This window comes from Aedes albopictus, chromosome 2 (genome assembly GCF_035046485.1).
Source record: "Aedes albopictus strain Foshan chromosome 2, AalbF5, whole genome shotgun sequence".
NCBI classification, from domain to species: domain Eukaryota; kingdom Metazoa; phylum Arthropoda; class Insecta; order Diptera; family Culicidae; genus Aedes; species Aedes albopictus.
In genome coordinates this window covers 324,745,479-324,766,792 of record NC_085137.1, presented here as the reverse complement: position 1 = coordinate 324,766,792, position 21,314 = coordinate 324,745,479, and the positions used below count along the sequence as shown (strand labels likewise).

General features: G+C 38.7%; 1 protein-coding gene across 1 annotated transcript; it reads right to left on the bottom strand.

Moving 5' to 3' along the window:
• Positions 1–58: 58 nt before the first annotated feature.
• On the bottom strand, positions 59–20,112 carry LOC109404376 (guanine nucleotide-binding protein G(f) subunit alpha). The gene is made up of 5 exons (XM_029879798.2): positions 19,935–20,112; positions 7,116–7,428; positions 6,349–6,615; positions 5,763–6,282; positions 59–297 (listed from the first exon to the last, which is right to left on the bottom strand). Exons 2-5 carry the CDS (start codon positions 7,310–7,312, stop codon positions 130–132), a joined length of 1,152 nt encoding a protein of 383 aa, XP_029735658.2. The 5' UTR covers positions 7,313–7,428; positions 19,935–20,112; the 3' UTR covers positions 59–129.
• Positions 20,113–21,314: the final 1,202 nt, after the last annotated feature.

The following is a 21,314-nucleotide window of genomic DNA, read 5'->3' as shown; positions in this document are numbered from 1 at the left end:
ACAAGAACAGATTCAAGGAAAGTGTCATCTGGTAGTCAGTGTACCAAACCATAAAACGAAACGGAAACGGAAGTTACTTTAAAATATTTTTTTTCTAATTCATAATAAATAAAAATTCGAATAATTTTATCACAAAATGCCTACATTGTGGAGGTTTCGCGCTAGTATTATGTTGTGTACATCATTGAACACCATTCGCACATTGTTGGTGTCCGTTGCTACGGTGAAGTGGTAATAGCAGGTCCGCTTCCTCTGCGCCAGGAGCGATGTCCTTCGAGGCGTTTCATTTGTAATGTCCTGGGAATAAGGTAAGTATAGAGTAAGTTGAAAATGTTTGTAGAGAATTCAAAACTTCTGGAGCTCGATTTGAATAGGTCGTATGTGCTTTTGTCGATATAAAATTCGATCAGTTTATTTTAGTCATTGTAGCAATATGGCAGACATTTTGCAAACTTTTAATGATGGAACAGGAAGCCTGTTTTGTGAGGATTCTGCTGTATGTATCGATTTTGCTCAATTTCAACGGTTTTCGCTATAATAAGCGAATCCAACTGATCGAATTTTTAATCGACAAAAGCACATACGACCTATTCAAATCGAGCTCCAGACTTTATTTCATTTAAAACTGTTCGGTGTATGTGGGTAAGTAATTTGATTTGCTACTAAATCAATTCAACCCTCGATATCGATCGTAAATTTACTTAATAACTTTTTACCCAGATTTTCTAACTAAGTTCGTCAAAAAGCAGTTGAAAGCAAATAGAAAATTGATTATATTATCACCACTCTTATCTTTAAATTTGGTCAACCTAATTTCTAGCGGCACTGCCGTAAGTTTTGGAAAATTTGTTGAAATTAACTTTAGGTTGAGTTTACATAAAAATATTTTTGAAAAAGTTTCATCTAAATGTTTAAAGCTTCTTTGACTTTTTATCTTCTAATCCTTTGGAGACGGTATTTTCGCCTTCCACCGACAAACAAACGTAACACTTGCGAAATTCCCATCGAGCACGCTTTAAACGATCATTTTAAATCTTCATAGTTGAAGCTTTCACAACTAGAGGTCGTTTCACACTAGTGCCTTCTGTTGACGATGTTGCACAACACAGTGTTTCGTGAAACATTTCGACCAGGTGATAGTAATGTGAAGTGGGCGATGGATTTTCACAAAAAATGTTCTAGGTATTACGTCTGTTTGTCTGTGATACATCAATTTAACGGTCCATTTAAAAAAATAGATAGTTGGCCAACTTCTCACCCGTGGCGCTCGCATCGTTTTTCTTCGAGTTTGACGTTTGCCCGTCAAACGGTGTGAACAAGTTTTAAGGCATATTTTGGCAATTTTGGGTAAAATGTATCACAAAATTGAAAACTTTGACGAATAGTTTGTTCAGGACATATTTACTACAACAAAAAACATATCTACAAAAGCACGCTAAAAAATTTGGAATAGGTCAAGCAGTTGAAAAGTTATCGTGCCCTTAAATTAAATTTTTATGCAAAAAGAAAAATAATTGAAATCTTTTGGAACTTATATTTTGCGTGACTTTAGAAACATCATAATTTACAAGTTTATTTGAAAATCAATTTGAGAGAGATTCATAAAAAAGATTGAAAATCGTTTCGGTTAACTTTTAGTTAAAATTTGACACTTCGATAGTAATTTTGTGTCCGGTTAAAAATAACCCTACTCCCGACCAGGGTTAGCTTTGACAGTTCGATAGTTATTTTTTGTTCGCAATGATTTGGCTGCGTACTGTATTTTGTTCCAAATAACTACAGTCATGACCCGCTGGTTGGGGGCTTAATAGTTGGGTGGCTTTTTAGTTGGGGCTCCGTTAGTTGGGCTGTCAGCCAACTAAAAAGCACCTGGATGTCATAATTCAATGTCAAACTGAAAATGACAACCAATCTGTAATTCCGAGGGGCGAGCTAATGAGTTTTTGGTTTCTTAAACTTTACTGATAATCGAGAATAATTTCTATTTAAAAACAATACTTACAATTACTTCGAAACAAATGCAAAACATCGGCAAACTTTATTTTGTCTATCATTGAAAGCGTTTTGTGCTTGCATTTTGGTCCGGGTGGTTTCATAAACATCTATATTTTCACTTCACAGACTAAAAATGGGTGAAAATAATTATTTCTCGCATTGGCCATATATGTATCTTGCAAAACGTATCAGTTTTGCTCTAAATGTAAAACAAATTGAAAATTTTTACTTTTTACTTCTAACCTAAACATGATTATAGACTGTTTCAGAAATTATAAATACACTTTGTTTATTAAATTAAATGAACTTTTCTAATGATTTTTACTAACTTCTTTCAGAGTATAGCATATTGTACTCCTTTAGGTGAATTCCGGCGCACTTTTTCTTCGAAGAGAAGAAAAATTTCTTGCTTGTAGGCAATGGAAGAAAATTTCTTCTCTTCGAAGAAACTGTGCGCCGGAATTCGGCCACATATTTTTATATTTCCTTTCAATTGTCTTGATATTTTAAAGAACAGTCGAGTTCTCTAACATATAACTTAATTTTTCAAATTTGCATTTGCACAAAGGTGTTTTTTAATGATTTGAACATTTTTTATCCCTAAGTACCAAAAATTATCTAAAGTTTTATCACATTCGCTTTCTCAACAAGTTGTCTAAGGAATGCCTTGATCAAAATTTGGGAAAAATCGATAAAGGCATTTCCACAACATTTTTTCGGAGATCAAGTTTCTCATTTTTCAAGGTTTTCTGCGGAGCATAAGAACTACCACACAGTTTCTTAGCTTTCCTGAACGCATTTAATCCAAACAAACTTATTTTTTCAGCTCATTCGATTCTTCAGATGGCAAAGCTTGTCATACCATAAAAACGAATACAGTAAACAGCAATTAAGACATTCGTTTGCTTAACGTTTGTTGCTACTGGTGTTGTTGAGAAATTTAAAACAAAATTTTTTTTTTTTGAGAAGGCCCGTAATGGTGGTTCTTGATCAAACATTCCAGTAAAAATAACTTTTACCAATCGAGAAATATCTTTTATTATCGATACAGCAATTTTTATTGTGTTTGGAAATTAAATATTGTCGCGCTTATCTTAGATTCTCAGCAAAAAAAAAAAAAAGAATAAAAAAAAAAAAAAGATTCTCAGCAAGCTGCGTTTGAAACGCGCAGCCTCAGATCGCGCCAGACCGCGCACGTCTGATTTGTACACGGTGTGTACCTTGGCTAAAACTTTTGTGCAGCCGCCGGGTGGAGCTGTCAGCCGCCGTGTACAAATCAAACGGGCGCAATCTTACGGCGGCTGACTCAGATCAGCAGGATCTGAGTGATTACGCTAGGATGCACAATATTTTATCTGTCAGATTTTTTTCTTTTCTACCATGCTTTATTTTTTGACCACTTTGTGCAACTTCAAATTTCAATCATCTAGTTTACAGAGCCCTATTTGTCAACTTTTACCACAAACATCAACAAAATTGGTATTATTTGCTTCGTTAGCATGTTTACTAAAAGAGCTAGAAGAAACTTTTTTGGATATTGTGCTCAAATTGAAATGGCAGGTTATCGTTAGTGTATTTATAATTTCTGAAACAGTCTATAAAAAACAATGCGCACGCCCCTTGTGCTGCTGTCACTTCACCCAACTAGCGAATCAAATTCGTTGGTTGGGTGGAGGTTGTGGCTCAACGAGCGGGTTCCGACTGTACTCGTCTGTCACATTTCAAATGGACCGCCCTCGTAGTTATTTTTTAACCATCCGATGAAAAATAACCACCACAGTGTCAAATTTTAACTAAAAGTTAAACGAATAAGCGAAATGGTTCACACCCTAAAAGTTAGGGCACAGACAAACAGACGTAACACCTTGAACGTTTTTCATGGAAATCCATCGCCCAGTTCACACTACCATCACCTGGTGGAAAAGTTGCACGAATCACTGTGTTGTGCAATATCGTCAACAGAAGGCGCTAGTGTGAAACGTCAAACGCATAGAAAAACGATGCACGCGCCTCTGGTTGTGAAAGCCACAACTATGAAAATTTAAAATGATTTCGCAAGTGTTACGTCTGTTTGTCTGTGGTTAGGGTCTGTTCCAACTGGCAAATTAAAATTAATTTTTACTTATGTCGTTTTCGTTTTTGCGGTGGTGCTACACCGGTGTAGCACTTTTGCACCGAAAGTGTTCGTTTTTGATTTTCGTGCTGCACCGGTGTAGCACTTTCTCTGCACCGCTCAAGACAGTGCAGCACTCAAAAAATCGAGCGTGTAGCAGGTGTACACCGTGTCCACCATTCAACGCTTGCAAAGATGTAAATATTTTGGTTTTTATTCACGCACACCAAAGCAACTGCACCGAAATTGTTCGTTTTTGCAGTGAAAAGTGTAGCACGAAGCGGTGCAGCACCGTCACAAAAACGAAAACGACATTAAATTTGACAGTTCGACACTTAATCTTGACAGCTCTCCTCAGTGGCGATTCCCTAACCTCAAATCTACCTGTTCAACAAATGTAAATTCTTGTATTTTCTCAACAAATTAGCATGTACAGGGGATAGACAAAATGATCGGGACAGGCAAAATTTTCACTTCTCAAAAAATGTTCAACTAGCTGTAACTTTTCGAAACGCGCATCAATTATTCTCTAATTTTCAGTATAAGTTGGTCAACTAGTTGTGTATAAGAGGACAAAATTTGGAAAAGATCGGGCTATTCTGCACGAAGTTATAAAGTTTCTAGAAAAAGGTATAATTATCCGATAGCCAACTTTGAGCTGTTATATCTTCGGATTCAATGAACCGAATGCAATGAAATTTTGACTATTTATGACTTATATAATGAGCTTTGAAAAACGTTTGACACAACTTAAAATTCTTGACACGGAAGAAAATTATTACGATTAGTTTATTTTTCTAATAAAACGTCAAGATACTAATTATAGTTCATTTAAATTCCTTCTAGTTGTCTTGAATATAAATATGTATTGAAGGAAAGTAACAACATAATTAATTAATAGAAAAAGTATTGGGATGCATATTAAAAATAGACCAATTTACTAAAAAAAACATAAAATAAATAAAATCGCTATAACTTTTTCTCTTGTTAATAATTTAAAGTGATTAATTGATACATTTTTCGAAAAGTTACAGCACAGACAAACAGACGTAACACTTCGAACATTTTTCGATTCAAATCATAGTCACGGAAACAAATTCGCCCAATGCTAAAAGGACTAAGTTTGGCCGACCATCAACTAGGTGGCGGTAGTGAGCAAACGTCATACTCGAACAAAACCGATGCGAGCGCCACGGATGGGCAGTTGGCCAACTATCATATTTTGAAAAAGACCGATAAATCGATGTACGATGGGAATTATCAGAGTGTTACGTCTGTTTGTCTGTGGTTACAGCTAGTTGAATATTTTTTAAAAAGTGAAAATTTTGCCTGTCCCGATCATTTTGTCTATCCCCTGTATCTTGTAGAAATTGGCGAGAATAGCCGTTTCCATCCATTTTCAGTTTGATTCAGAACCTGAACTCTCCGCAATTTAAAGTTTTAGAGCCACTGAACAGGTAAAAAGTGAGGTTACGAGACGCCACTGGCTCTCCTAAAGAAATAATTATCGAACTGTCAAGTTTAAGTGAAAAATAATTTTAATTCTCCAATTGCAACAGACCCTTAGAGCTTATTGAACTTTTTTGTAAGAGAAAAAAAGTTGCCTATCCCAAACATTTTGGCCACCCAAAAAAGAATAATTTAAAATACTCACCACCAGTTTTGACTTGATAAAGCTTCTCGTTCGCGTTAGTTCGTCGCACAAATTGTCACTATCAGCCGCCAATACATACTCCTCGTATTCAGGAAAGTAGTCCTTTATCGACTTTCCGGACAGAATTTTCTGCTCCAAAATGTCCTGCTTGTTGAGGAACACAATCAACCCGGTCTCCGCCAGGAACCGATTGTGCCACACGCCCCGAAACAGCTCGAACGCCTCCACCAACCGGTTCTGTTTGGGATCTTCGCGTAACGTTTGATCAAAGCTGCCGCACGCGATCATGAACAGCACTGCCTCGATGCCTTCGAACACCTGCATCCACTTGGTTCGATGACTACGCTGACCACCGACGTCGAACATCCTGAACTCTTGAGAGCCCCCGCCAAGCGATTTGGGCAATTTTACGTGGAAGCTTACTTCCTGTATCCCGGTCGTTGTTTTCCGACAGTTGAGGATGTCCAAGTTCGATGGAATGTAACCTGGCATTGAGATTTTCTCGATTCTGTCCAAGAAGCTGTAATTAGGGAACTAGAATTTAGGCACTGTTCGTCCAAGTAAATCAGCTAGCTAAATCACTTACTATTTTGCACTATCAATCAGTTGAAATTCGTTCGAACGCTTGTAACAGGTCTTCACCGCGCTATCGGCCCACACCGTACGAACTTGTTGAACGTACTCCATGCTCAAGAACCATGGCGCTTGTTTTCCCATTTTCAAAATTTCCTCAGCACATCGGCAGTTTTCTTTCGAGTCAAATGGCAGATTCATTAAAACTACTTGACGAATCAGTTCAAAGATTGATTCGTGAATGTTTTCGATTATATCATGCAGCTTATCCAAACGTTCGCTGAAAATGCAATAAGAACGCAGTTTGATATCTGTTGAACTGTTACTTGTCTTACATGAAAAAACAGAAAGGATATGGACAAAATTTTTTTTAATGAAGAGGACGAAAACGACAAAATTAAAGCTAGGTAACGCGTGCCTAAAGGAATACCTCTTTGTGATACCTATCGGGCAAGCAAACTTTGAGAAGATTATCGTATCATCAACCCCAGAATGTTGGTTTAGGGAGTTGATAACTGGCCTTGCGAGCCACAAAAAAAAACAAATATTGGATAGGAAAGTCACCAAAGAGCAATGCGAACCAAGACAAACGACCACACCGACGAAAAATATTTGCGTTTCGAAAATTAGAACTGCCAATCTCTTAATTTCATCAGGAGCATCCGCATACTCGCCGAACTTTTAGATCACTACCCACAGTTTCGAAGTAACCTTTCAATGTCCCTTCGGTTTTACATCATACAATCACTATTGCGATAACACTATTGTCACTAAACTCACTCGAAGCTGAATCCATTCTGCACGTGCAATATTTTCATCTGCTTGATGATGGTAGTCTTTCCGGATTCGCCAGCGCCCAGGAGCAAAATCTTCACCGAGTTGGCAAACTTCTGATTGATCTGCGTTAGTCTTTTTTCGAGCTGCTTTCTCCGCACTATTTCCTCCGAAGGACGCCGGAAGCAGTCCTTCAACAGCATGGCTCTTCTGGTCGAACCCTCCGCTCCACTTCACTGACGCACCGGTTGCAACGCGACCTTAGAACTTGACCTCCAACCGTTGAATGGCCAACAAAGAACGTCCGTGTGGAAGCTACCTAAAAATATAAGATCCGAATTTGTAATTAGCCTGATTGATTTCCGATTGGTGGTCGTACTAGACATGGGCCGCATTTTATCAAATACTGGCGACCACGCATTGTAGATCGTTAGATACTCCGGCGGGTACATGTGCTGAGCATGACGTTATCACTATATTTAACAATCCTTTCTGTGCGGCAGCAGAATGACTCGTGTGAACCAAGTCTAGTGGGGTTATTTAGTTTGTCTGATTGAGTCATAAACTAGTATACACAAGGCAAATCCATACCTGCTGCAAAATTCCGACAAAAAAAATGCAAACTAATGTTCTAGCTCCACATTGGTTCCAAGACCGTACCAGACTTCAGACAAGCAGGGTGCAATATCAATAGCAGAGTGTAATGATAGAATCTTATTGACCGATTTCAAGTGTCTCGTCTAATGACCCACATAAACTGAATTACCTTATATTCTCAATTTAGTTGAAAATCGGAGTTTTCGACTAGCGAAGTTGGATTTTTCTCCAAATCCATGCGTCGGACCTAACTTCGGAAGTGGTGCGCTGTATAGTAAACCTGGTCCGCTATACAGCGCACCACTTCCAAAGTAAGGTTCGACGCACGGATTTGGAGAAAAATCCAACTTCGCTAGTTGAAAATTCCAGGATTCAACTGCACGTACAATATTTGGTGCATTGATTACTTGTTACATTTCCGTTCACGAACAATACATACACGTAGACCAGGGGCGTAGCACGCTTGGGACACTCATAGCCTTTTATATACATACTTTTCATATACATAAATAAACGTAACACAATCAAATAGATATTATTCCATTTGGTCGGGGTTCTGCTAAACCGAACCAAAGACCATTTTTTTGAAAAATTGAGTTTTCTTAACCATTAAGTGAAGAAAGTGATGATCTTCCTTCCATGTAAAAATCCAGTAATTCTGACAGCTCTTCGTGGAGTAAATTCAAAATTTCTGTTTGGCGGAACATACAAAGACCAGCCCCCCCCCCCCCCAGAATCCGCCAGCACACCAACCCCCCCCCCCCCCCAGGAATTTTGAATAACAAAAAAAAACTGAGAGCCACTGTCTTAATGATAAACATAGATCCATAAAAGGCATTGATTTGGCATAATATGCGTTTGAATTGATAGTTATTGGAGACTATTCTTAACTTGCCACATTTTACAAGATCATTGTCCAAAATGGACTATGTGATTGACTCTATTAGTTTTATTTGGAAATATGATACCAAAAATATGAATTATAATTACATATATAAATAGCAATTCTTTGTATGACTTCTTTTTTAAATCGCCGAATAATGAAATCTTAAGTTTTCAAAGGAATTCTTTTTTGGGTATCCCAAAGAAGTTCTTAAATTTCTAGCAGCATCACAGAATAATATTGTTAAATGCTTCCTTGTGGAATTCAAGTATCATGTGGAAAAAAAAAACTCTGTTAGAATTTGAAATGGAATACAGCAGAAGTTTTTGGAGCCCAGAGAAAATAGATGTCACATTATAAAAGTCCCATATAGCTGCAGCGTAAACGCGAGTGCATTCATTGAAACCATGCTGAAGGTGATTTCTAGTCGATAACTATAAATTTCATTTACTTTCTTCGGCATCGAGTATTTGCGTGTCTATCAAAGAATGCACAAATTCAAATGTTCATTGAGGAAGTTATAATATTTTTCAACGTTCTCATTAAACTCTAAGCGATTCAGGCGTTATCCTAGTTTAGACGTTACGCCAAAAAGAAGAGAGGGTTGGATTGAGCAGCCTCAGCAAATTGATACCAACTACCTTTTATAACTAAACGTAACACGATGAAATTGGAAATAATAACATTATATTCTTGAAAAGCATTACTGCACTCTTCAGCATTCACGCTGTTCTATTTTGTACATTACGTTAAAAAAAAAACCTCACCTATCCTATACAAATCAGTGTAGTGCTGGTAGCGGTGATCAATTTCTGGTTTTTCCATATGAACCTCCATACAAACTTCAGACGAGTTTAGCACCGTCCAATTGTGAATGAATTTAGCTGAAAATCAGAACGAACCGAAAGGGTGCCCATCAAACATTTTGAGATGTAATTATCTCTTATAAGCTTGAGGTGTCCTAGTAAGAACCTCTGCAGGGAATCCATGGAGAAATTCTTGAAGAATTTTTTGGAAGTATTTTCGGAGTAAAAATCTGGAATTCCCCTGAAGGAATTCCTCGACAGTTCCTGGGAGAATTCCGATAGAATCTTCTCTGGATGGATTCCTGAAGGATTACCTGGAGAAATGTCCGAAAGCGCTTCTAGCATGTAAGTACTTATATATTTAAAGTTAGTTACAGTGAATGTGTAAGAATCGCAGGACGACTTTATGAAGAAACTACTGTGCAGGAACTGCAGGGAGTATTCTTGAAGAAATTCATGGATGGATTCCTGAATAAATCTGTGGATGAACTCCCGGAGATAATTTTGAAAGAATACCTGGATGACTTTTTGGAGAATTTCCTTTCTACTGTATCCCTGAAAAAAAATATTGAAGAATTCCAATACAAAGCGCTGGAGCAATTCCTCTAGAAATCCTTCAAGAAATTCAAAAAAATCTTCAGATAATCCTGGAAAAAAATCTTGGGTCATTCCCTGGAGAAGATGATTGACGGATTACTGAAATTTTTGAACGAACCCCTGAATAATTTTTTGAAAAGATTCCGAGAGGAATTTCTGAAGGAATCACTACAGGAATTCCCGAAGTAATCCTTGACGGAATTCTTGGAAAACCCCCTAGAGGAATTCCTGTAGGTATGCCTGGAGTAAAAACTGTAGGAATCCTTGGAGGAATTTCTGAAAGTATGCCTCGAGGAATCCCTGGATGAATTCCTGGAGGAATCCTAAGTAACCGCATCAGGAATCCATGTAAGAATTACTAGAAAAAAATCTGGATGGATCCATTGATGAATTTCTGGACGAATTCCTGAAAGAATCCCTAGAGAAATTCTTTGAGAAATCACAGAAGGAATTCTTGGAGAAATCCCTGAAGCAATTCCTTGATGAATCTCTGAAGGAAATCCTGGAGAATCTTCTGGACAAATCCCTGGAGGAATTTTTGAAGGAATAATTGAAGGATTTCTTGGAGGCATCCCTGGAGAAATTCCTGGACGAATACCTTGGACAATCCCTGGAAAAATTCCTAGATGAATTTCTGCTGAAACCTTTAGAGGAATTCTGGGAGAGACCTCTAGAAAAAATCCCAGAGTAATCCCCTGGAGGAATTCCCGAATGAATTCCTATAATAGTCCCTGGAAGAATTCCTGTATTAATCCGTGGAGGAATTCCTGGAGGAATTCATGAAGTAATATCTGGAGAAAACCCTGGAAGAATTCCCGGAGAAATTCCTTGAGGACTCCCTGGAGAAATACCTGTATGAATTCCTGAAGCATACCCTGGAAGATATCCTGAAGGAATCCTTGGATGAATTCCTGGAAAATACCCTAGAGGAATTCTAGGAGGACTCTCTGGAGAAATTTCAGAAGAATCCTTTTGGGGAATTCCAGAAGAAATCTTGAGAGATATTTGTACAGAAATTCTTGGAAGAATCCCTTTAGGAATTCTTGGAAAAATCCCTGAAGAAATTTTTTGGAGGAACATCAGAAGAAATGCCTGACAGAACTACTGGACAAATTTCTGTCGGAAACCCAGGAAGAATGCCTGGATAAATTCCTAAAGGAATTCTTGGGGAAACTCCAGGAGGAATTGCTGTAGCAATTTCCGAAGAAATCCCTGAATCAATTCCTGAAGGAATTCCTGAAGGCAATTCTAAAGGAATTTCTGGGCTAATGCTGAAAAAACCTCTTGAGGTATTCCTAGAGGAAACCTTAGAGAAACTCTTGGCAAAATCCCTGGAGGAATCCCTGGAACAATTTCTAGAAAATCCTCTGGAGGAATGCCTGGAGGAATTTCTTGACAAATTCCTGTCGGCAACCTAGAAAGAATTCCTGGAGAAATCCCTAGAAGAATCCTTGGAGAAACACCTGTGTGATAATTTCCGGGGGAATCCCTTGAGGAGAAATTCTTGGATTAATTCCTGGAGGTAACCAAGGAAGAATTTCTGGAGGAATCCCTGGAAAAAAAAATCCTGGAGGAATTCCTGCATAAATTTCTGAAATAATTTCTGAAGGAATCCTTGGAAGATTTCCAGCAGAAATTGCTGGATGAAATGCTGTAGGAATTTCTGAAAAAAATCGTGGAGGAATTCCTGGACCAATTTCTGAAGAAATTCCTGGATGAATTCCTGAAGGAATACCTGGGGTAGTTCCTGAAGGAATTCTTGGTGGAATTCCTGGAGAAGTCCATCGAGAAATGCCTGGAGGAATATCTGAAATAATTCCAGGAGAATTGGGGTAATTTCTGAAGGAATCCCTGGAGGATTCCTGATGAAATCCTTGAAGGAATTCTTAGAGGAATCTCAGGAGGAGTTCATGCAGGAATCCCTGGAGGATTTCTTCGAGTAATTCCTGGAATCCGGGAGAAATTCCTGGGGGAATTGTTGAAGGAAATTGTGGTAGTAATTTCTGTATAAAATTCAGGAGGAACTCCAGGATCAATGTCTAGAGGAATTTTTGAAGGAATTCCTGGGGTAATTCTGAAGAAACCTCTTGATGAATTCCTGGAGGAATCTTTAGAGAAATTTCTAGAGAAATTCTTGAAGAATCTCTGTAGGAATTCTTGAAAAAAAAAAAAAACCCTGGAGGAATCTCTGAAGCAATTTTTGGAGAAACCTCAGGAGGAATGCCTGGATCAACTTCTGGACAGATTTCTGTCGGAAACCCAGGAAGAATTCCTGGAGAAACTTCTGGACAAAATCATGGCGGAATCTTAGTTGGGATTCCTGGAGAAATCCCTAGAAGAATTCTTGGGGCAATTCCGTGGAACTGTTGGGCAGAGGTGGACAAAACACAATGGAAACGAAATAACCAAAGAAGGGAATCGGACTCGGAATGAAACCCTTCGTGTGAATGAAACTAGAAAAATACTTTAATCACGTCTGAACGGGTTTAACGTAAGGGACTGAATGAATAATGCTACTCATTGATGCACGCGTGGCGCGCTCGCTCGGCTCTGCTGTGGAAAGTTTTCACAGAGTTGATCTTGCCTTCGATCTCGCCAAATGCCACACTGAGAGGAAACAGTATTGCATATTCCCAACAGGAACTATCCCTGGGAGAATTCCTGGAGGAATCCTTGAATTAATTCCTGTAGGAATCTCTAGATACGTTTTGGAAGGAATCCCTGGAGAAATTTCTGGAGAAATTCCTACAGGAATTCCCAGATAAGTATCTGGAGGAAATCCAGGAGGAATTTCCCGATGAATTCCAGGAGGAATTGCTAGAGCAATTTCTGAAGGAATTCCAGAAGGAATTCTTGGAGGAATTTCTGGAGGAAATACTAGAGGAATCATCGGAGGAATTCCTGGAGGAATCTCTGGAAGAACCGTCATAAGAATCCCTGAAGGAATTCCCGGTGTATTCCTGGGGAAAAAAATTCCGGACGAAACCCTGGAAAATTTCCTGAAGAAATTCCTGAATGGTAAATCCTTAGTGGAATTCCTGGAGGAGTTCACAGAAAAATGCTTGGATAAAATCCTAAAGGAATGCCTGGAGGAATACCTTGAATAATTCCTAGATAAATTCCTGGAGCAATTTCTGGGGAATTTTTTGAAGGAATCCCTGGATTCCTGAAGAAATCCCTGGGGAAGTTTCTTAAGGAATCCCTGGAGAATTTCCAGGAGAAATAGCTAGAAAAAAATCTGGATGGATCCATTGATGAATTTCTGGACGAATTCCTGAAAGAATCCCTAGAGAAATTCTTTGAGAAATCACAGAAGGAATTCTTGGAGAAATCCCTGAAGCAATTCCTTGATGAATCTCTGAAGGAAATCCTGGAGAATCTTCTGGACAAATCCCTGGAGGAATTTTTGAAGGAATAATTGAAGGATTTCTTGGAGGCATCCCTGGAGAAATTCCTGGACGAATACCTTGGACAATCCCTGGAAAAATTCCTAGATGAATTTCTGCTGAAACCTTTAGAGGAATTCTGGGAGAGACCTCTAGAAAAAATCCCAGAGTAATCCCCTGGAGGAATTCCCGAATGAATTCCTATAATAGTCCCTGGAAGAATTCCTGTATTAATCCGTGGAGGAATTCCTGGAGGAATTCATGAAGTAATATCTGGAGAAAACCCTGGAAGAATTCCCGGAGAAATTCCTTGAGGACTCCCTGGAGAAATACCTGTATGAATTCCTGAAGCATACCCTGGAAGATATCCTGAAGGAATCCTTGGATGAATTCCTGGAAAATACCCTAGAGGAATTCTAGGAGGACTCTCTGGAGAAATTTCAGAAGAATCCTTTTGGGGAATTCCAGAAGAAATCTTGAGAGATATTTGTACATAAATTCTTGGAAGAATCCCTTTAGGAATTCTTGGAAAAATCCCTGAAGAAATTTTTTGGAGGAACATCAGAAGAAATGCCTGACAGAACTACTGGACAAATTTCTGTCGGAAACCCAGGAAGAATGCCTGGATAAATTCCTAAAGGAATTCTTGGGGAAACTCCAGGAGGAATTGCTGTAGCAATTTCCGAAGAAATCCCTGAATCAATTCCTGAAGGAATTCCTGAAGGCAATTCTAAAGGAATTTCTGGGCTAATGCTGAAAAAACCTCTTGAGGAATCCCTAGAGGAAACCTTAGAGAAACTCTTGGCAAAATCCCTGGAGGAATCCCTGGAACAATTTCTAGAAAATCCTCTGGAGGAATGCCTGGAGGAATTTCTTGACAAATTCCTGTCGGCAACCTAGAAAGAATTCCTGGAGAAATCCCTAGAAGAATCCTTGGAGAAACACCTGTGTGATAATTTCCGGGGGAATCCCTTGAGGAGAAATTCTTGGATTAATTCCTGGAGGTAACCAAGGAAGAATTTCTGGAGGAATCCCTGGAAAAAAAAATCCTGGAGGAATTCCTGCATAAATTTCTGAAATAATTTCTGAAGGAATCCTTGGAAGATTTCCAGCAGAAATTGCTGGATGAAATGCTGTAGGAATTTCTGAAAAAAATCGTGGAGGAATTCCTGGACCAATTTCTGAAGAAATTCCTGGATGAATTCCTGAAGGAATACCTGGGGTAGTTCCTGAAGGAATTCTTGGTGGAATTCCTGGAGAAGTCCATCGAGAAATGCCTGGAGGAATATCTGAAATAATTCCAGGAGAATTGGGGTAATTTCTGAAGGAATCCCTGGAGGATTCCTGATGAAATCCTTGAAGGAATTCTTAGAGGAATCTCAGGAGGAGTTCATGCAGGAATCCCTGGAGGATTTCTTCGAGTAATTCCTGGAATCCGGGAGAAATTCCTGGGGGAATTGTTGAAGGAAATTGTGGTAGTAATTTCTGTATAAAATTCAGGAGGAACTCCAGGATCAATGTCTAGAGGAATTTTTGAAGGAATTCCTGGGGTAATTCTGAAGAAACCTCTTGATGAATTCCTGGAGGAATCTTTAGAGAAATTTCTAGAGAAATTCTTGAAGAATCTCTGTAGGAATTCTTGAAAAAAAAAAAACCCTGGAGGAATCTCTGAAGCAATTTTTGGAGAAACCTCAGGAGGAATGCCTGGATCAACTTCTGGACAGATTTCTGTCGGAAACCCAGGAAGAATTCCTGGAGAAACTTCTGGACAAAATCATGGCGGAATCTTAGTTGGGATTCCTGGAGAAATCCCTAGAAGAATTCTTGGGGCAATTCCGTGGAACTGTTGGGCAGAGGTGGACAAAACACAATGGAAACGAAATAACCAAAGAAGGGAATCGGACTCGGAATGAAACCCTTCGTGTGAATGAAACTAGAAAAATACTTTAATCACGTCTGAACGGGTTTAACGTAAGGGACTGAATGAATAATGCTACTCATTGATGCACGCGTGGCGCGCTCGCTCGGCTCTGCTGTGGAAAGTTTTCACAGAGTTGATCTTGCCTTCGATCTCGCGAAATGCCACACTAAGAGGAAACAGTATTGCATATTCCCAACAGGAACTATCCCTGGGAGAATTCCTGGAGGAATCCTTGAATTAATTCCTGTAGGAATCTCTAGATACGTTTTGGAAGGAATCCCTGGAGAAGTTTCTGGAGAAATTCCTACAGGAATTCCCAGATAAGTATCTGGAGGAAATCCAGGAGGAATTTCCCGATGAATTCCAGGAGGAATTGCTAGAGCAATTTCTGAAGGAATTCCAGAAGGAATTCTTGGAGGAATTTCTGGAGGAAATACTAGAGGAATCATCGGAGGAATTCCTGGAGGAATCTCTGGAAGAACCGTCATAAGAATCCGTGAAGGAATTCCTGGTGTATTCCTGGGGAAAAAAATTCCGGACGAAACCCTGGAAAATTTCCTGAAGAAATTCCTGAATGGTAAATCCTTAGTGGAATTCCTGGAGGAGTTCACAGAAAAATGCTTGGATAAAATCCTAAAGGAATGCCTGGAGGAATACCTTGAATAATTCCTAGATAAATTCCTGGAGGAATTTCTGGGGAATTTTTTGAAGGAATCCCTGGATTCCTGAAGAAATCCCTGGGGAAGTTTCTTAAGGAATCCCTGGAGAATTTCCAGGAGAAATAGCTGGAGGAACTGCGATAATTATTTTTGAAGAAATTCCTGTAGAAGTTCCTGGGATACTTCTGGAGGAATCCCTATAGAAGTCCCTGGAAAAACTCCTGGGGGAATGCCTGGAACATGCCGCCTGTAAGAATATCTGGAGGAATCTCTAGAGAAATTCCTTGAGAAATTTCTAGAGGGTTCCTGGAGGACTCCCTGCAAAAATTCCATGAGCAATCCCTGAATGAATTCCTGGAGAATTTTCTTAATGACTCACTGGAACAATTGCAGGAGGAGTCCCTGGTGGGATTCCTGGAGGAGTTCTGAGAGGAATCTCTAGAGGAATGCCTGGACGAATTCCTGTAGAATTTTTTTAGAGAGAATTCCAGAAGATGTTTCTGAGGAAATCTCAGTACTGAAAAAATTGCTGAAATTCCTAAGGAAATCCTGAAATCGTGGATTAATTCCTGGAAGAGTTTCTGAAGGAATCCCAAGAAGAGTTCTTGCAGGCATTTTTAAGATAATCCCGGAAGTTGTTCCTGAAAGAATTGTTGAGGGAATTCGCGGGTAATTCCCTGCAGGAATTCTTGGAAAAATTTCTGAAGAAACCCCATGAGGAATTCCTTAGGGAATCTCAGGAAAGCTTTCTTAGCGAATTCCTGGTAGCATTTTTGTAGGAATCCATGGGAAAAAAATCTGAAGAAATCCGAGTCTGTAGTAATTTCTTGGCGATTTTTTGAAGGAATACTTGTATGGACCCCTATAGATTTTTTTTGTACAAATGTTTTAAGCAATTCCTGGATTATTTTTAAATAATTGCTAGTATAATTTTCTGTAAGATTTTTCTCAATAAATTCCTGCAAAAATACTTCGCATAATTACAGATGGGATTATTGGAGCAACTTCTAGCGGAATTTCGGAAGGAATATATGGAGAAATCCCTGTAGATATCTCTGAAGGAATACCTGCAGAAGGATCTCTGGAGAAATTCCTGAAGGAAACCTCAAAGAGGAGGAACCACTGAAGATATCCCAGGACAAATCCTCAAAGATAAATGAATTCTCGAAGGAATCTCTTGAGGAATCCATGATGGATTCGCTGCAACAAGCTATGGAAGAAAATGCTGGAGGAATTATTTATACTCATATAGTTTACGAACACATCTAAAACAGTCATTTAGATTCCTCAAAACTGCAATGCCGATTTGCATATTCACATATCTGGCGCCCATCCCGCTTAAAAGTCATTATAAGTCAGGCCCCCCCTGGGCCCCCTCCAGAAAAAAATCCTAGGTACGCCAATGCTCAAGAGTACTGGAATTCGTAGAATTTGGTGAGTTTGTTCCAAAATATCGTTTTGGTGCCTAAACGTTAACCAAACGTATCCTTTGGACTTAACTCTTCCACTAGGATTTCTGGAACAATTTACATGTAGAGTATTGGTTCCCTTATAAATATGTGGCTCTCATTTTCATCCTACAATAAACAAAGGATTGAAGCGCTGCTTGTTTTGTTTCTTATTTTTGTATTTTTAGTAGCTCCTTAGTATCGGGCATACTTAGAAAAATGCTTCTAATTGAGGTAGTGTGATTATATTTTTATGCCAAATATCGTGCGTGATAAGGATCTTTTTATAAAATAAGGTAAGTGTTGATTTTTTTGCAAATATGTATTGGTATAATGTTGTGTAAAGTTGAATTCAGGCACCGATTTTGAATACGCCATTCTGTGATGACACGCTGAGGGACCTTAAGTGTCAAAATAAAGTTCTAAAAATCAGAAAAAAAAAATCATTATGGCTTATGAAAAGGTGCTCTATTTTTTTTTTTTTTTTGTTTTTGTTAATGTGTATTTTAACTTATAGCTAATTCTACACTTTGCTCTATTGTATAACATTGAAAAGTCAATAAACTTTTAAATATTAAAAAACTTAATTTTCTGAGTTTCTTCAATTACCCACATCAGAAAACCCATGGATCTATCCAATGAAGTGCCGGTTAATCGTTTTCCTTGAATCGCCTTGTAGCACATATGACTCATGCTCATAGCACCTTGCAACTCGCATTGATTCCAATAGATTCATAACCCAAACAGAAGGATGCACTGCTTAACGAAGAATCATTTAACGTCTCAACAAGGGTCGCCACGCCCTTGAAGAAACACTTGTCTTGGGTCGAGTGTTCCGCTCTGTTATCAATGCGGGTATGGGAATAGGATTTTTAAACCAAGCACGAAACTATAGCCACCCGCACAACGTGGTGATTCCCCACCACGTTAGGCAGTGAAGGTTTTTTTTCTTATTTTTAGGTTAACACCTTCGAGTCTACGTCCTGTCAATAGAGGCAATAAACCATAGAGGCGTCATTGGCGCTACATCAAAAACAGAGAATGAGTGTTAGGCCTTAAGTACACAGGGTCAACTATTTGACAAAGAATGCTCTAAAGATCAAACATCTGTTTGAAATTAATAAAAAAATTTGATCGAATCAAACAAGATGTATTGGTTTCTTTTTGAACAAATATTTGACCCTGTGTACTGGGATCTTTAAAGCGAAAAATTCTACGATAGATAGATATCCGGTGTGTTCGCCAAAGAGAACAAAAGGAACACCACTGACATCTATAGTTTTTTAACTATATTCTACTGCCGCCCACTTCACGTATATTGAAATGAAAATTTACGTTTTGTACCTTCAAAGATTAAGGGCAATGATTGGTAACTGTAATGACGACCCGTACCACCAAGATATAGCATTCAAAAACGCAATTGTATCCCACCCCCAGCCAGAGTAAACAAGTACATTTTTATTTATTGCTTACAAACTTAAATTTAGTAATCGATGTCGGCAACGATATCTCTATCTCTATAAAATGTTTACAGATTCTCGGAAACTCCATCATATACCACTATTCCATTACTGAGTCTAGGCAAACCTTACCTCGATAAAAATGGGTTGCTGAGTTGCCGAAATGTCGGCAATGGTTAGACGACATCTCGGTATACCTTTTATCAAGATTTAGCACAATTCCTCGAATATAATTGAGTTTTTAAATTTTGAAAAATGTATTTATTTTTTGATTTTTTACTAAAGAGCACCTTTTTCTGAGCGATGACTTTTTTCAGATTTTTTGAACTTTATTTTGTTACCTAAAATCAGTCTATCTATATCTGTATTAACGAGATTTTTAGCCCTAGGCTAATTCATCTCGGGACCCACGCTTTACTTCCTTTCCGAAGGAAGAACTCACATTTTTGTGAGTATGTCGGGAGTGGGATTCGATCCCAGGTCCTTGGCGTGATAGTCAAGAGTTCTAACCATCACACCAGGTCCACTCTACCCTACCTAAAATCAATTTCAAAAAGATTATTCGAAATCACCTTTTGACAGCTGGGCAACTGTTAGACAGCTCCGCCCAGTACAAAGTGCAACGAGGGTTGATTCGACAAATCGCTCCCATACAAACTTCAATTTAGTTTTAAAATAGGTTCCCGGGCACCAAAATAGATGAAAATTTAGATTTCGGCTCAGTTTAGCATGCAGATTCAGAATATGGAATTATCTCAACACCGCTAAAGAAGCCAATTCACACTTACTGCGTTCCGTTCACTGAGGTCAGCAAAATAAATTTTGATGTGGCTCTTATGATTTGAATAATTGCAAATATATTCTAAACTGCCACATTTATAAAAAATCTATAAATTTGCTTCATGATTTTATAATAATTCCTCAATAAATAAGTAAACTACTTAACAACGCTAACATTATGCTATATTACTTATGGGCACATAACAGTTAACTGTCCCATATGAATAGGAAATCCAGCTAATATGAGTCTGATATGCGATTATAAGCAGTATACTGTAGGTTACTTACTATTTATCGGCGATGATTCATCTTTTAGTATCCTAAATTATCGAATTCAACGGTAGAATGGATAGCCACAAAAAAAACTAGTTACACACTTCCCTTTTCACTTTCTTCTAATTCAGAACTCAATCCCGTTCGATAGCCCAAACAATACTGCTATCGGCGCTGGACAAACTATCTCCTTAACAATGAATCGTCTTATCGGAAAGCACCGTTATTACAGTCCGTCGATCCACTCCCTCCCGCTAATCAACAGCACATTATAGGCAGGTAATCGTTGTTGACGCTCTTTCTTTTTTTTTTTGATTCTCATTAGATAACCGGCATGCACTTTATCATTTCTCAGTTGCCCACAACAGCCAATATAATCGTCGGGTTTCTTATCTAGGGACTGGACAGGTTGCAAAGGGTTGTATTTTGTGAGTCAAGTCGAGAAAATACATACAATGTAAAATTAAATCTAAAAATGTCCAAGGCTTGGGATCCCTGAAGGCAATATAGGGCATAGGACCATTTGGACAGGGAATCCTGGTTTGGGCACTTTTCGCTTCCATTTGCATTATCTCGATGTAAAAAGTTAATTTTTACAGTACAATTGGGGTTGGGGTACACGATAAGTTTGTTACCAATTCTCAGGTGTCTGAACGTTGGTCTGGAAAACTGGTAGTCCTCGACGGACACGATACATGGACTACGCTCGAAGAGTGTTGGTGGCAGTAGCTCCTCCTCTCTGGAGCCACCAAATGTTGGTGCAGCACATTTTTCCAATTGGTAGCACGATTGGTGTGTTGTGTTCCTATTGCGGTGAGTCTAGACTAAATACTTTACTGATTCTAGCAGTACTCTTGTCCCCAGCTATCGTGATGATGAATCGACGATGATTTAGGATGACGAAGCCCACAGACGTTTTACCCGTTTTACGGTACCGTTGCGAAGGGATACACGGTATAACCAAAGACAAACAGACGTAACACTGGCGAAATTTCCATCGACAACGCTTTTAACGATCACTTCAAATCATCACCCAAGCAACCAAAAGTTCGGATAAAATGGCATGTTTGGGCTTAATCAGCTATTCGAAGGAAGATGAATAGCATTCTATTCAGCTCACTTTTTAAGTAGTTAACCGAACTTGAGTTCACAAAAAGTACACTTGTGTCGCTGAAAGGAACGCTATTCAGCTTAAAAATAAACTTCGAAAAAATGAAAAAAATGTGTTTAGTCCTCAAAAGTAATTTATTATTAAGAAACATTAGTTCATGTGGAATCCAAATTGATCAATACCTTGAAATAATTTTTGATGTTTTTTACTTACTGAGATTTGAACTCGGGTTCTCCTCGTTGAAAGTCGGTGCCTAACCACTACTCCATGTATGTGTTGTTAGG

Excerpts from the sequence above, each read along its gene's own strand:
- LOC109404376 (XM_029879798.2), bottom strand. The coding sequence starts at position 7,312 with ATGCTGTTGAAGGACTGCTTCCGGCGTCCTTCGGAGGAAATAGTGCGG. Across the intron at positions 6,283-6,348 it reads CTGATTGATAGTGCAAAATA|CTTCTTGGACAGAATCGAGA; the intron begins GTAAGTGATTTA and ends CCCTAATTACAG. Across the intron at positions 298-5,762 it reads TTATCAAGTCAAAACTGGTG|GACATTACAAATGAAACGCC; the intron begins GTGAGTATTTTA and ends CCTTATTCCCAG.